We start from the raw sequence: 14,839 nt of genomic DNA, 5'->3' as shown, positions 1-14,839 counted from the left end.
AAGGAAACATGAAGAGGGTGTTCTATTCAACCGATAACCAAGCGGTAGTTTCACCTGGTAATATACCATCTTCAATCGATGATCCATTCGAGGTAATTAAGACTTTTCTATCTTTTGGTAAATTGATTGGATTTTTACTAGCATTCATAATGATTTCCCAATTACCCGGTCTTGAGAAATACAAAACTTGTTGATTATCTTGTGAGATCCATTCTAATTGTTCTTCATTGACTAAATCTTTTCTAATTTCTAAAGCTTTTCTACAAAAATTTAAAGTAGTTTCTTCACCTGATTTTTGTAAATTAACAGAATAATCTTTCATCCATTCAGGTTGAGGTAAATGTGGTTTTTTATCATCACCAAAACCGAAATTCTTTCTGTTTGAATCCCAAGGTAAAGGTACTCTACATCCATCTCTACCTAAACATTCTCCTTTAGTTCGATGAAAATGTGGATCTTGTCTTTCTTCATCTGAGATTTCAATAACTTCAGGTAAACCTAGTTCTTCACCTCTAAACAAATCACCAATGCAAAGATCCCTTTCATCAGTCCTGATAATTTTTCGAATGTAACAAGCCATGCAGAGACTAAGACTCACTGGTAAATATACGTAGAGCCTGGCAATCCCAATATCATTAATGTAGCTGCTCTTGCTCTTCTCAAACCAGTTTCCACATCGACGGGAGGATTTGTAAATCTTGACCTCTTATATTCATTGAATGCATCATCAAATTCTGGATAACCAGCATTTGGTACATCAGGAAGACCATATCGAGTGACATGTCGAAGTTCCTATGAGATTTAAAAATTAGCATCACACTTCTTAATCATCTATTTTTGTCACTCTTGTCTACGCATACACAAGGAGTAACAGTATATATACTGCTTTTACTTACATCGTGGTTAGACAATACCCAAGTTGTACTACTTCCAGCTTCTTGACTATCTTTCAACGAATGGGTTATACAATCTCTAAATTCTTTTGCATTGAAATTGCACAACATGATATCGAATGAGAAAGCTTGACCTAGACCTTCTGATGAGGCGTAAAGTGGTTTACGATCAGGTGCTACCCAGCACTCGGCAACAGCGCTAGTAATAAGGAGGTTACGAAAATCAGCTTTTTCCGTTATCGCAGCTTATACATTGCTTCAGATTATCTAAGCGGGAGAGAAATATATGCAAATTTATGAGGCGGATTTTGATTAATTGTTTCACTTTTACTCACAATAAAGGTGGATCATATTCTTTGAATAATTTTCTCCAATCTTTATAAATTTCTTGAACTTCATCTCTATCCATATAAGGATGTGTAATATGTTTATTACCATTTTTTAATTTTTTTTCTCTTAATTCACATAAAGTTTTCCAATTTGGTAAAGGTAAATTTGGATAATTTGAAAAATCTTTAACTAAAGCATGTGCAACATCAATTCTAAATCCTGAAACACCTTTATTTGCCCAAAATCTTAATGTTTCTCTAAAATCTTCTTGAACTTCAAGATTATCCCAATTCCAATCAGGTTGTGATGAATCAAACATATGATAATACCATTGTCCATCATTTAATCCACTAGGTGACCAAGATGATCCTCCAAATGCACATTGCCAATCTGTAGGTGGAATATCTTTATTTGGTCCTAATCCTGTAAAGTCGAGCGACAAATTATAGGTCAGATCAGTCTGAATCCTCTTTTATCGCATTTTGTGAAAAACCGGATTGTCGTTGATAATGGAGACAGAATCCAAGATCCATTATCGATGAACACGAAAAACTCACCATCTCTAAAAATATACTTCCCTCTCTCCTTTGATCCCTTTCCAGCTTTCAACGCATTTTGGAACCAAACATGTTCATCACTTGAATGATTAGGTACAATATCAACCATAATTTTGATATTCACATCTGCAAGTGCTAAAACCAATTCATCAAAATCTTCTAAAGTTCCAATTCTTGGATCTACATCACGATAATCCGAGACATCGTCTGTGTTGATCGCAGCAACATAAAAATAATGATCAGCATTCAAAACTATTCATGCGTATTTATTGTAAAGTATTAAATGTGCTAGGTAAATGTTTTTGAGGAGAATTGAGAACTCACAACCACCATCTTTCAATCCAGAAGGATAAAAAGGACTTAACCAAACTGCATCAATACCTAATGAAGATAAATAAGGTACTTTTGAAGTTATACCTTTTAAATCACCTATACCATCACCATTTGAATCACAAAATGATCTAGGGTAAATTTGATAGATAACAGCTTGACGCCACCAATCTGAATCTATTGATAGATAGATAATGCATAAGCAAATAGTGCTATTTAACAAGCCAATTCTACTCGAAAATTACATACCTAGAGGTCGTGATAGCATATTGAGTGATTAAGAGAAGAGTACGACAAATCAATGCGATAAACAAAAAAAGGTACCAAAGATAAATGGGTAGTAGTAACCTCTTATTGTGCGAATATGATGGTGTTTAGTCAAAACACTTTGCCGCTGAATACAAAAACACTCTATTTATATATCCTCTCAGAGTATTATCAAATTTTCAGAAAGTCAAGGTAGGTAGGACTGATCTGCATACATAGTTACGTTCTTGTTGCTTATTCGTGTTGTTGACACTCTACAAGTATATCAGCTGAACTGAAAAATCTTCACTCTTGAAGTTTCCTTTCGGGCTTGCATCGCGTCGGTTCGGATCAACTCCAACAATTTAAAGTTCGCTTAAAATATTCTAAATATACGTGATGTCATGTCAATTTCCGTAAGACACGGATTTGAGAATTGTTTACAAGGTAAGATATTTTCATTGCAACTGAATCAAGAACAAGACAGACGATAAAAAAATGCATAAATTTGTTTCGCTATGATAGATAGTGAATCAGTCTACATGTCAAATGATAAAATTACAAGTCAAGTCACGAGTCGCGATACCCTCTTTATACTAATTCAATTTGATTTTACCACCTTCTTCGGTTATTTCAACACTTCGTTTCTCATCAAGGGAGATTCGACCGGCATGGATGATAGCAGTGGTGAGGACACTAATAAAGACAAATTTAAAGCATCAGCACTTGATACAAGAAGGTTACATGACATGTTCGACTTACGTAGCTTTGATTGTTGGAAGACCTTTTCCGTCAAAGTCGGCAGCTTTAGCTTTTCCTGCAGTAACCTTTTGAGCAGCATCTGAATATACAAGTATTATCAGCATGAAACAATGATGGTTCTCCGACAGATGACTACTAACCAATGAATTTCTCCAAAGATACATATCCGTAACCTTTTTGACCATCAAAGTAACCATCTTCATCTGGACTGTATTTAACGTAGAATGGGTTGTACTGTGGGGGTAACACGTTTGGATCAATATTTGCATAATTTTATAGGTCACAAGTGAGTAGTCCCAACTTACGTCAAGTTTACCAATATCGTCTTCTACAATACTGTAACCTCTGTGAGCTTGATCAACTCTGACTTCACCCTGTATGAAGACATCAGCTCGCGTTCTCACATTCCACACTGGCAATACGACCTACCTTAGAAGCCATGTAATGGAATCTTTGTTCTGAGTGTACACCAGCTTTCAATGGTGCAGCCCATCTATTGTATTTGAGCAATAAATCAGTATTTCATACTAACAGGACCTGACTTTCAAATAATTTGATGACCTACGAAGCGGTATAGACAGCTGTACCTCTTTGACTAGGGGTTTGAATGTTTTCCCAGTCTACAAGGAGGGTGATGGTATCTTCTGTTTTTGGATCACAACCCATTGAAGTGGCGATACCAGTGGTAGCTGAAGCAGTTACTTTGGTTGGTCTGTATCGACCTTCTACCATCCAGCAGTGGATCTACCAAACAGGTCAGCTTCACCTGTTGCCCTTAGCACATCAGTGAATCACTCACGTCGATGTGGTGCGAGTTGAGGTAGTATGAGATATCAGAATCAATACCAGCCCATGATTTGAAAGTTTCTAATTGCATTTTAGGTTGTGACATGTCTAGATGATCGAAATAGCGTCAGTTTCAAAAGATGCGATAAGTGAAGCAATCTGCATCACCATCAAGACTTACAAGAGGAGTAGAAGTTGAAATCACCGATCTTTTGGGCTCTAGCTCTGGCATCATTGTATGCGGGACTATATAATTATCGTCAGTTTCTGCCTTCAATATTACAACTGTATGATTGAGCTTACTCGAATCGTTTGTGGCTGCAGAGATCAACAAGAATATCAGTGGACAACTCATATACTAAGAAAGTACGTTTTGTAAACTCACTGTTCAACAAAACATACTAAACCTTTTTCTTCAGCTAATTCGATCAATTTTTGATGATCTTCAAGTTTTTGTGTAGCAGGTTTTGTTACCATGACATGATGACCAAGATTTAAAGCTTCGGAAGCAATTGGGAAATGTGTACTATCTGGAGTGAAGATGATGACGGCTGATCCCTTTGGAAGTGCTTTTAGAGCATCTTTGTCTATATGGCAAAGAAAAGACAGAAACGATTAATCAGTCTTTTAGTAAAATAGTAAGTTCGAAGATACGAAAAATACGTACAAGCTTCAGCATTTCTGATATTGGTTTCTGGGAATCCTCTAAATTCAAGATCAAGTCCCTTGTATACATCTCCGATGTTCTTTTGGAAATGAGCTTTGATTTCAGGGAACTAGATTCATCCTCAAGAAATTAGCTATGACTTATTGCTTTGGAATAAGTTTGAGTAAAGCTTACCTTTCCACCATTAGTACCGGCCATTATGATACTATATATATTCCATTTGTCAGTTTGAGTTTTTACAACTAGAAGCATACATGTGGATCAAAATTTGAAAACCTACTCGGATACCTTTCCTCTTCGTCTGAGATCGAACATAGTGACACCGACCACACCAATCTGCGTGAATATTGGTTAGCATCGTTGGTAAGTGCCATTTATCGTTTAGATTGTGCTCACCTTTTTATCAGATTTGGATTGACCAGATGGTGTGATACCGGTGGTGTATTCACCCTACCGCTTGCTGTCAGCTCTTCCATCTTCAGCTCATGGGGAGAAGTAACACTTACGGTACCCATAAGACCAACGGAGATAGGAGGGAATGATTCTACAGGCATTGTGATTATTGGTGTTTGTACTTGTGTATAGGTATGTAGAATCTAGGTTGAATTGTTATCGTTTTCTGCAAGAAGAAATATTGATGAAACAAAAGTTGAGATATTATTATCTCATCAAGAAACTACTGATGTTAGGTATCTGTAGTATGTGCTGTATCCACGATGTCACCTTGATTTGAACTTTTGATGGTCAGTCGAACCGGCGGGGCGGTCCTTGACGGGCCGGACTGCCGGTTACCGGCTTTCGTTAGACTAACTCCTCAGGTAATATAATTAGAAACATAAACATGTTAAGGGCGTCTGTTTCCTAAAGTCATCCCTGCGTGAGAGATGATATGCAACAGGTCGTTATCCAGACGTACAGTATGCACACTGTGTAGCAGGGTCGAGGTGACACAAAGCATGGGTTTGTGATTTGAAGCAAGAGAGTATAAGGTATATATACTTTTCGAAGTCCACCTCAGCGGTACTTTGTTCACCCGAATGTTCGGTATATGGATACCAGCGTAATACTAGATATAGGTGGATATCTATTCGGATGCTACCGAATATCGACAATGCTCCTTCTTGTTAATGAGATCACATCTGTAATAACTGTTGCGCTAATCATTTAGTAATTCTCTGTTCTTCTGAACCTCAATGAATGCAGATAAATAATTTAACACTGCTATAAGTTGTCCCACAATGACTGAAGCAGATAAATTGATCTTGTTAGGAACTCACGCTACTTCAATACATTCTGTAATTTTCAATGCAGAAAGTCGAACTTTGCGTAAAGGTGTAAGTATCGATAAGTTGCCTAAACAGCCCAGTTGGTTAGCTAGACATCCGTGAGTAAAGCTAGCGATTGAACATATGAGCAGAAAGAGGAGCAGGAAATACAAAAGATAGCTAATACCTGCATATTATGACAACCATAGTTTACATCCAGAATTGATTTACTCGAATGGATGGGTCGATAACAAGTTATTTGTATACCGATTATTAGATACAGAAGGTAATTTGGAAAAGCTAGATGAAGTTGAAACAGGTGGTGAAGGTCCTACTCATTTCGCGATCTTACCTGATGGTTCTGAAGTTGCAGTAGCTCATGTAAGTTTGAAAGAGGAATTAAGTGGAATTAAGTAAACGATCAATCTAGAAAGCTCACAAGTCTGTTTATCTATATAGTATCGAAGTGGTAGTGTATCAGTAATACCACTCAAGGAAGATGGTCTATTCGGTACAAAATCACCGAGTCAAGAAAGGATATACAAAGGTAATTATTTACCTATGAAGCATTGGAGACAAGAATCAGCGCATATGCATCAAGTTGTTTTATATAAAGATCAAATATTAGTTCCTGATTTGGGATCGAATAAGTTATATAGATATAAATGGGATTCCAAAGCAAAAAAATTGAATTTGATTGAAGAAATCAATGATGGTCTGAAGGATGGTGATGGTCCTAGACATCTTGTTGTACATCCTACTGGTGAGTCAAACTGAGCTTCAAGGTCTAATGAGAGATAAACTTACCTCTTCGATTTGAATCACGCAATTATTTAGGATCTCACTTATACGTTTTGAATGAAGTTTCAAGTTCTCTGACAATTCATACTTTACCTTCTTCGGATTCTGAAAAATCGAGATTCGTAAAAAGATTCTCAATGCTACCTTCAAATGATGATGGGAGTCGACGAAGAGAGACAGGAGGAGCTGAAATCATATTATTACCATCTTTGAAACCTGATGGAAGGTTGTTACTTGTTACTTCAAATAGAGATTCACCTGTAAATGACGAAGATACATTATGTTTATTTTCAATTTCTCAAACCAATGGTGAAGATGTTCAAAGGACCAAACAAGGATGGCTAGGTGGTATAGGTAAACATCTTAGAGCTGTTGAACAAGATAAATCAGGTAAATATCTTCTGGTAGCCGCTAGAGATACAGGTAGGATCGTTATTCTGGAAAGAACGGGCGAAGACGATGGTTTAGAATTAAAAGAAGTTGCGAGATTGGAAGGTTTAGAATCTGTCGTGGTCCCGCTTTGGATATAAGACATCATTTCGTATATGCGATCAATGATACTCGTACCGTACGATTTTATCCGACGTTAAACTTTATATTTCAATCGTGATGGAATGTAAATTGAAATAGAACAGCCTCGCGATCTTGCTCTATTTCAATTTCATTCAATACATTCCTTTTAAAGAACCCTTACACACATACGATATACACGAGTGTACCAGCTTTTTATGGCTCCGTTATTGAGGACCGATAGGGTACTGGTCATATTGCGGGTTTTCACATCTCGAACTGATTTGTTCTTCTGCAATCCTGAGTGGCCTCGCCCACTCCCCTCAGACTGTTCCGTCACCTCTTAGATCTGCATGTTCCTCGTTTCCCTCATTTGTCCTCTTTGAATCTGGTCCTGTATCTCGCTTCTTCCATACCATATATTGAGCTTTATCAAGTTATCAGTTCAACTAATTTACCATCATCTATTCTCCATCCTTCAGCAGCCAAGAAAGTAGTTACGCTTTCATCCAAAGCTTTTTTAGCATCTTGCCTTATCCATCTATTAGGCCATGATGAAGTGGCTTGTGAGAATGAAATAGCTTTTAGACGTTCTTGGATTGATATTATTGATTTGGGTCTTAGGGGAATCTGTTATATTGTTCAAGTATTAATGGATGACCAGGTCAAGTAATATAACCTAATGAATGTGTGAAGTAGAATAAGGATCGGGATGTTTGAGTCGAACTTACCATATTAGGAACAGACCAAACGAAAGAGAAATTCTTTTGAGTAGGCTGAACCATTAATGTATCTGCTGTGAATATTATACCTGATACTGGAGTTTGTGTTTTAGGTAAATCATCTTTAGAAGGTGCAGGTTCATTCAATCGATCCCAGTATAATATTGATGATCCTGGAAAATGACTAACAGGTATAATTATGAATAAGTAAGACTGGTGTAAGTTACTATAGTTCGTGATATACCTTAGCAAAGGTTTTCTCACTTACCCACCACACTGTATTAATTTAACACTTTTACTCAATTCCTTTTCACTTCTCCACCATATGATGTTATCATCTTCTTCTTTTATATCGCTTATACGTTGATACCATTCTTTATCATCTTCACATAGGTATAAAGGTACGTTCAAAGCTCTTGACCACGTTAAGGAGGTTGTGAAGAACTGTTATCAACAATTCATAAGAGTAGTTAGTTAATCTAAATCTTGCTGAACCCCCTTTAATAAGACAAAAAGGATAACATCATACTGATTGAACGTACATGAGGATGAGATATAGATATTCCTTTTAACGGTCTCTTCAGTTTATTGAGATATCCAATTAACGGTAACGAGATAAAAGCTGAACAATCCCATATATATGATCCTTCCGATGACTCGATTATGATTGCTGTTTATTGAATATGTAATATGAATTAGCATCCAGCTGAGGTGAGCCATTGTTTGCAATGATTACAAGCATACCATTAAGTCATCGATATTCAATCGCTGAACTTACGAGTTTGATTTATCGCAAACCCCGGTTTACAACTAATCAATGAAATTCTATCATCTTCTTCATCTTTCAAAATCACATGTTTCCTATTTTCACCTCCTTCACCAGGATTATTACCTAATTCAATCAAGTTAGTCCATTCTTGTCCTGTTGCTGGAATAGCTTGTCTTGGATCTTCACAAATTAAACAGTTTCTATCTGTGGAGAAAGTTTTAGGATACTGTGTACCGCATGCTACACATATAGGTAATAATCCTTCAGATTGTAATACTTCCAATGCGTTCAAGGGTATTGAAGGTGATGGTTCAAGTTCTATTTCAATCATTTCGTTGAAGGCTTGTATTTTAGTGGATACATTTCAAAAGAATCGAAAAACATAAACCACTTGACAATGAAATCACTTTTACTTTGCATTATATTTACGAATCAGCAGGACATGACAACTGACGGGACGCAAAGATAATGTATGTAATTTGAACTTGCTTCCTGCCAACACAACAGCACGCTCAGTCTTTGTTTCCTATGCATCAGCTTGTTATTGTCAGAATGTTTACATTTCAACATCCATTCTATGCATACCTCGAAGAATATCTCGTTTCTTCCTCTGTGGACTACATCTTCGCTCGGTCTTTGCTTCAATATTCAACGGGATATGACGTCAATCGTCTTTTCAGTTTTAGCGGCAAACAAAGCCAGAGCAATTCAATGATAATAATGTTGTCCAGTATATATATGAGCATCCGTCTTCTTGGTATCTTCGTCAATGATCAATACATAAACCTTCATATCAAACAATTTTAAGGATTCACCATATTACTTGTTCTCTAAGAAAATTAAGAAATCAAACATACAACATGTCTACCAATTCTCAAGCCTACGCAGCAGGTACAACCGATGCTAAACATACAGTAGTTCCCGGTACACAAGCTGATGGAAGTGCAGGTGCAAATGCTGGACAAAGTGAGTGATGCAAGCGACCTTTTCATGAAATCTTGTCCTCAAGCTCATTTATTTGGGTTCCTTCCGTTGTGTGATCAGGTTTAGGTGATAAAGTCAAAGGTGGATGGAATGGTGAGCTCGCTTCAATCGATCCGCATTTGTTTTTAGCTACCTGAACTGACTTTTCAATTTTCGCATACCATAGTATTCCACGGTTAGTTTTTGGGTGCACATAATGGGTGTTCAAATCAGATCTTGGTTTAACGTGATGTATAAAAATTATGACTGACTTGTGAATTTGTGTAAACTACCTATAGGTGCTGGTGAAGCTATTAGAGGAAATGCTAATTCATTTATGGACAATATCGGCGAACAAGTTGCAGGCAGAGATCCAGCTTCTCAACCTCAAACCCGTTCTGCAGGGGGCGAAAGACCTGCTGGAGTTGCTGCCAGTGGTGCAGATGAAATACAACAAGGCATGGCTAATTTGAAGAAGTAATTCATTTAGGGCAATTAAACATAATTTGGAAGTTAGTATAGGCGTAGATAGCCATGTGTAGCTTATAGATAGTATGAAGAATATGTATTTCAACAATTTCACCTAACTCATGAGCATTTACCGTTGCACTATACTAGGAAACACTTTGCTGGCAGATGATCACATCAAGAAGGCATGATTGATTTAGCGATCCTCTAGTACAGACCTTGCCCAAGATTACGCGATGCCAACGTTGTAACACCCACAAATTACAGTGACCCTTGCCATTTGAATTCCTAAGCATAGCTTTCATATGATTTTTATGATTCGTATTGAAGTCTATGTACATCCACATGACATCCACCATAAACTCCAAATACTAGTTTTTTTGTTCTTTCTTTTCTATCCTTTTTTATCCGCTTCTCTCCATCTCTTTATGCTCCTCTATGCCTTCTATATGATCATTTTTAGATATTTGACCAATTAGATAGCTTTAGCTTTTGAAAGTTCTGTGATGAATAAAGTATTCCATTATTAGTATATTCTCTGAAAAACAACAAATTCGAGATGATGTGTATTCAACAGTATTGTAACGAGAAAGGTTGGAAACTCACGCTCAATTTGTGATAAAGCTTCTTCCAATAATTGTTTTTTGAAAGCAGGTTTTGATAATTCTGATTCAACATTGGCTTGAACAGTTTTAACTAAAGCAGCTTGTTCAGCTTCTCTTTGTTGTTGTTCATATCTAACCCAAGAATCTAAAACTGATTTTAATTCAGCTTTAACAGCGTTTTCTTGTTGTAATTTGAAGTTTTCATGTTCCAAAACATTGGTTTCTTTGGCAACAGCATATAAAGATTCAGTTAATGGAACGACATCTTTTAATTGTGAAACTGATTCAATTCTATCTGTAACAGCTTTGGTGTGTTCGGTTCTAGCTGAGTTGAGGATACCTTTGATTCGCTGTTAACGTTGAGGGTATATCCGTGATGGATTATGGAGAAGGAAGATTAGAGTTTAAAATTGGTTGAAAAGTCAATGATAGTGAGTGATTTTGATAGAATCGGTGATGGTGTGGTTGTCAGAGATGTTGATGCGTGACAGTTGACAGTGGATAGTGAACATGATAATGGAGAAGTAAAAGGATATTGAACAAGGTATGGTAAAAGATCAGCAACATTACGTCCACTATGAAGACCGTAATAACCCACCTCAATGTGTCCGTTAGCCCATGATGAGTAAGGAGCACCAATTGAACTGGCAATGGCGGTGAAAATTACTAAGAAACCAACGGCGAGGACGGTTTCTTCGTTGGCAACCTATAAATCAGGGAGAATATGGTATGTCAGTCAGAACTCAACTTGCTTAATTACCGTCCATATATATATATATATCTTCTACACCATGTTCACATCATGTTTCTACTATATCCTGATTGCTTTTCGTGCACAATCATCCGCAATTCTATAAATGTATTCTTGCGCATGTTGATCGACTGAATTGATATTGGTAAACTCACGTAAAGTTCTGATGAAACTGCAGCAGCTGTTAAACCAGTACCAAGTAAGATACCACCGGTTTTGGTGTAAAGAGAAGATGATGGGACAGAGTTGATGATTTGTTCAGCCCTTTCATCAGGAGATGGCTCTATATCATGTGAGAAACAACAATTCTATCAGTTATTGTTTTCTATTATCCTATCCTATCCTGTTTTCGCTTCGAGTTATTCAAGGTGTAAGGAATTAAGGGATATACTGACTGGTAGCGAGGAATCGAACGCTACAAAAATAGAAAACAAATAACAACGTCAAGTCAGCTTCACCTGGACATATAACTAGGAGTCTTTCAACTTACCTTTGAGCGACAACTCGAGGAGCAGGTCTGGCGAGAGCTATATAAAATCATGACGGCCGAACACATCCGATAAATCAATTAGCATAACACATCCTCTACTCCAACAATCCTTCTTCTAATCTTCTTTCTCTTTGCTGGATAACTTGACTTACCCGCTGTCCTGAGACTCTTGAGAGCGAGACGAGAGGCCATTTTTGATAGATGACAAGATGAGTGGGGAGTAAATCAAAGATTAAGTAAAATAACTATGTAATCTAAGTATACATAGGTCAATTCGAGATGTTGAATGGTAGGTATCAGGGTAGCGTCAACGAAGGGTTGTATGGTGAGCAGCCTATGTATGGTAGTATGGTGAGAAAGCGAATCAAAGCCAAAGGACGGAGTGGAACCAAGAGGCAGTCGGAAAGCTTAAATCCCGATTCTCCGTTAATGTGGCATCTTTAACTTTACTTCCCGGTAATGTCATTTCATACGCGATTTCATGCTTTCATGCATGTCCAGCCTAACTTATGGTTTATACATATCCAAGTACAACTAATCACCTCGTTTACACCTATATCACAGCTCATTTCACCAAACATTGCAAAAAGATATACAACATGTCAGACGAAGAAAGAGGAGATGATTTATTTGGGGATTCAGATAATGAAGGAGGATCAAATGCCCAAATACCTTCACGTCTACCTTCACCTGTGGCATCCAGCTCAAGATCACCTGCACCTGTAACCGCACCTATACCCCCAGCCGCTCAAACTCAATCACCAGCTGCAGAAGATGATGATGTTGGCGGAGATCTGGTAAGCTAATGCAGAAATATCAAGATCTATCTCTCAGCTTATGTTATCTGTTTGAGTCCACAGTTTGGCGATGATGACGAAGCAGAAGAAAGAGCTAAAAGAGGTAGAACATCAACCGGTACCCCAGCTTCTCGTAGATCACGTACACCAAGATCAAGGTCACGATCTGGATCAGCAAATCCACTGGAGTATGAAGAAGAAGACGTCATGGTAGAAAGCAAAGATGAGAAATGGGCTACTTTACCTATACCACAGTGGAATAAGATGCAAGCGACTGATGATAAAGTAGGTTCGATGTTGTTCAATTGGATTTTCGTAACTGGTCGTGAATGAGTTCGGCAGGAAGCTTATCCCAATCTCCCTCTCGTAGGTATGGCATATGAAACTACCTGCATACGTCAATATAGATTCAAACCCTTATGAACCTGATTTATATCGAGAAAATCTGAATGAAGAACCAATAGATGGGAAAGCTAATCCAATAGCGGCTAAAAGCAAAATGATTGGTGTAAGGAATACAATAAGGTGGAAATGGGTTACCGGAGGTGATGGAAACCCAGTGAGTGATGAGACTGCCTTGCGATAATTGCGTTAACTAACATTGTAACATAGACACGCCAAAGTAATGCTCGAATGTTACGTTGGTCAGATGGATCAGTCTCACTACAGTTAGGATCTGATTTGTTTGATGTCGCACCATCTCATGGAGCAAGTTTATCTAGACCTGAAGATCCTAAACCACCTTTACCTGCTGGTACGACAAAACAGCCTGAAGATATTGTGAATACAGTATCATCAACAACATTTTTAAGTGTAATTGCACCTACAGAAACAGTTTTAGTTACAGAAAGATCAATCGCGGGACAATTATCATTACTACCAACATCAATGGATTCAAAAACACACTTGGAATTGGTTAAACACGTTGGCCAGCAACATGTCAAACATTCAAGAATGAAAATGTTGGAAGAAACCCAAGAAGATGAAGAAAGTTTGCAAAAGTTATTGTTAAAAGCTGCACCAAATAGAGAATTTATAAACATAAAATCTGAAAAGCCAAAATCAGCTAATAGAAAATTAGGTAGAACTTCCAGTGCAGGAGGAGGTACAGGTAATGGTAGAGGTTCAGGTTTAGGTAGAACATCTTCATCAGGTAGCGTTAAAAGAAATAAATTCAAGAAATCTTACTATTCAGATTCTTCCGATGATAATTCGGATGCGGATAATCAGAAACAATCTAGGAAATTAAGAGATAGATCTTTAGGTGCAGGTGGTGATTATGACGAAGATGATGGGTTTGTTGTGGCGGATTCAGACGAAGATGATGAATATGGTTCATCATCAAAGAAGAAATCCAAAAACAAAAGTAAGAAAAGAAAAAATAAAGGTTATAGTGATGACGAAGATGATGAAGATGATGGGGAAGAATTAGATGAAATGGAAGAAGCTGAAAGAAGGATTGAAGCTAAAGAAAGAGAAAGGAAAAAAGCTAAAACATCTTCAGGAAATGGATCAAGTGACAAGAAGAAGAAATCGAGAGATTACGTGGATACAGATGATGAGGATGAAGATCAGGAGGGTGGTGATCAAGATGCTGAAGGTGAAGAAGAGGAAATGGAGATGGATATAGAGAGCGAAGAGGATTAAAGCGAGCTTTGTCGTATATATTATGATCAAGTGAGAGATTCATAAAGTGGATCATATGTATAAGACTTGGACTATTGCTCATAATACAAAACTCACAGACTTGTACATCCCTGAATACATATAATGCATCGCATATCACCAAAGGACGTGCACCCATCCATTTCACATGTTCAAAGGAGGTGGTACGTACTCTGAATCAAGATGTCCGTGCGGCAATTCATGTGAACCATCAGAGTCAAATCTGAAAACACGACACAAAATGAGTTTCAAGTTGACTGGACTGATGGACTTTGACAACTATATAAACCTCCAATATTTCCCAATTTATCTTTCTTTCCCTTCTTTTCTTTCATTTCTCCACCGCTTTTGTTTTCTTTACTCTTTTCTTCTTCTTCACTTATACATCTTCCATCATTCTTTCACACTATCTACTTGACATTCTCAATCTACCTCCTTATCTTGCGGAAAGGTTATAACCAA

The 14,839-nt window shown here is 37.5% G+C and overlaps 7 protein-coding genes across 7 annotated transcripts; 3 read left to right on the top strand and 4 right to left on the bottom strand.

Annotated features, from left to right (window-relative positions):
- Positions 1 to 22: 22 nt before the first annotated feature.
- L201_000860 (uncharacterized protein) lies at positions 23 to 2,378 on the bottom strand (the record flags this gene model as incomplete). Its single annotated transcript, XM_066216655.1, has 7 exons — positions 23 to 512; positions 599 to 792; positions 897 to 1,092; positions 1,229 to 1,646; positions 1,781 to 1,987; positions 2,105 to 2,287; positions 2,360 to 2,378. The coding sequence occupies 7 exons, from the start codon at positions 2,376 to 2,378 to the stop codon at positions 23 to 25; spliced, it is 1,707 nt and encodes a 568-aa protein (XP_066072752.1).
- A 574-nt stretch (positions 2,379 to 2,952) lies between these two features.
- Positions 2,953 to 5,125, bottom strand: L201_000859 (uncharacterized protein; the record flags this gene model as incomplete). The annotated part of the gene is made up of 15 exons (XM_066216654.1): positions 2,953 to 3,052; positions 3,119 to 3,197; positions 3,259 to 3,352; positions 3,424 to 3,492; positions 3,548 to 3,611; positions 3,684 to 3,862; positions 3,918 to 4,012; positions 4,086 to 4,150; positions 4,208 to 4,222; positions 4,290 to 4,491; positions 4,572 to 4,680; positions 4,746 to 4,776; positions 4,852 to 4,907; positions 4,968 to 5,021; positions 5,078 to 5,125. 15 exons carry the CDS (start codon positions 5,123 to 5,125, stop codon positions 2,953 to 2,955), a joined length of 1,260 nt encoding a protein of 419 aa, XP_066072751.1.
- A 684-nt stretch (positions 5,126 to 5,809) lies between these two features.
- On the top strand, positions 5,810 to 7,167 carry L201_000858 (uncharacterized protein; the record flags this gene model as incomplete). The annotated part of the gene is made up of 4 exons (XM_066216653.1): positions 5,810 to 5,955; positions 6,046 to 6,217; positions 6,296 to 6,599; positions 6,674 to 7,167. 4 exons carry the CDS (start codon positions 5,810 to 5,812, stop codon positions 7,165 to 7,167), a joined length of 1,116 nt encoding a protein of 371 aa, XP_066072750.1.
- Positions 7,168 to 7,579: 412 nt separating this feature from the next.
- L201_000857 (uncharacterized protein) lies at positions 7,580 to 8,969 on the bottom strand (the record flags this gene model as incomplete). Its single annotated transcript, XM_066216652.1, has 5 exons — positions 7,580 to 7,777; positions 7,879 to 8,053; positions 8,138 to 8,313; positions 8,412 to 8,539; positions 8,648 to 8,969. 5 exons carry the CDS (start codon positions 8,967 to 8,969, stop codon positions 7,580 to 7,582), a joined length of 999 nt encoding a protein of 332 aa, XP_066072749.1.
- A 529-nt stretch (positions 8,970 to 9,498) lies between these two features.
- Positions 9,499 to 10,082, top strand: L201_000856 (uncharacterized protein; the record flags this gene model as incomplete). The annotated part of the gene is made up of 3 exons (XM_066216651.1): positions 9,499 to 9,604; positions 9,683 to 9,715; positions 9,901 to 10,082. The coding sequence occupies 3 exons, from the start codon at positions 9,499 to 9,501 to the stop codon at positions 10,080 to 10,082; spliced, it is 321 nt and encodes a 106-aa protein (XP_066072748.1).
- A 462-nt stretch (positions 10,083 to 10,544) lies between these two features.
- L201_000855 (uncharacterized protein) lies at positions 10,545 to 12,107 on the bottom strand (the record flags this gene model as incomplete). Its single annotated transcript, XM_066216650.1, has 7 exons — positions 10,545 to 10,570; positions 10,676 to 11,024; positions 11,273 to 11,380; positions 11,581 to 11,708; positions 11,821 to 11,840; positions 11,916 to 11,952; positions 12,068 to 12,107. 7 exons carry the CDS (start codon positions 12,105 to 12,107, stop codon positions 10,545 to 10,547), a joined length of 708 nt encoding a protein of 235 aa, XP_066072747.1.
- A 407-nt stretch (positions 12,108 to 12,514) lies between these two features.
- Positions 12,515 to 14,359, top strand: L201_000854 (uncharacterized protein; the record flags this gene model as incomplete). The annotated part of the gene is made up of 4 exons (XM_066216649.1): positions 12,515 to 12,712; positions 12,776 to 12,997; positions 13,083 to 13,271; positions 13,325 to 14,359. The coding sequence occupies 4 exons, from the start codon at positions 12,515 to 12,517 to the stop codon at positions 14,357 to 14,359; spliced, it is 1,644 nt and encodes a 547-aa protein (XP_066072746.1).
- Between the last annotated feature and the right edge of the window lie 480 nt (positions 14,360 to 14,839).

Source organism: Kwoniella dendrophila, chromosome 1 (genome assembly GCF_036810415.1).
Source record: "Kwoniella dendrophila CBS 6074 chromosome 1, complete sequence".
NCBI lineage: Eukaryota > Fungi > Basidiomycota > Tremellomycetes > Tremellales > Cryptococcaceae > Kwoniella > Kwoniella dendrophila.
The sequence above is the reverse complement of the archived record's forward strand: the minus strand, read 5'-3'. Positions and strand labels throughout refer to the sequence as shown.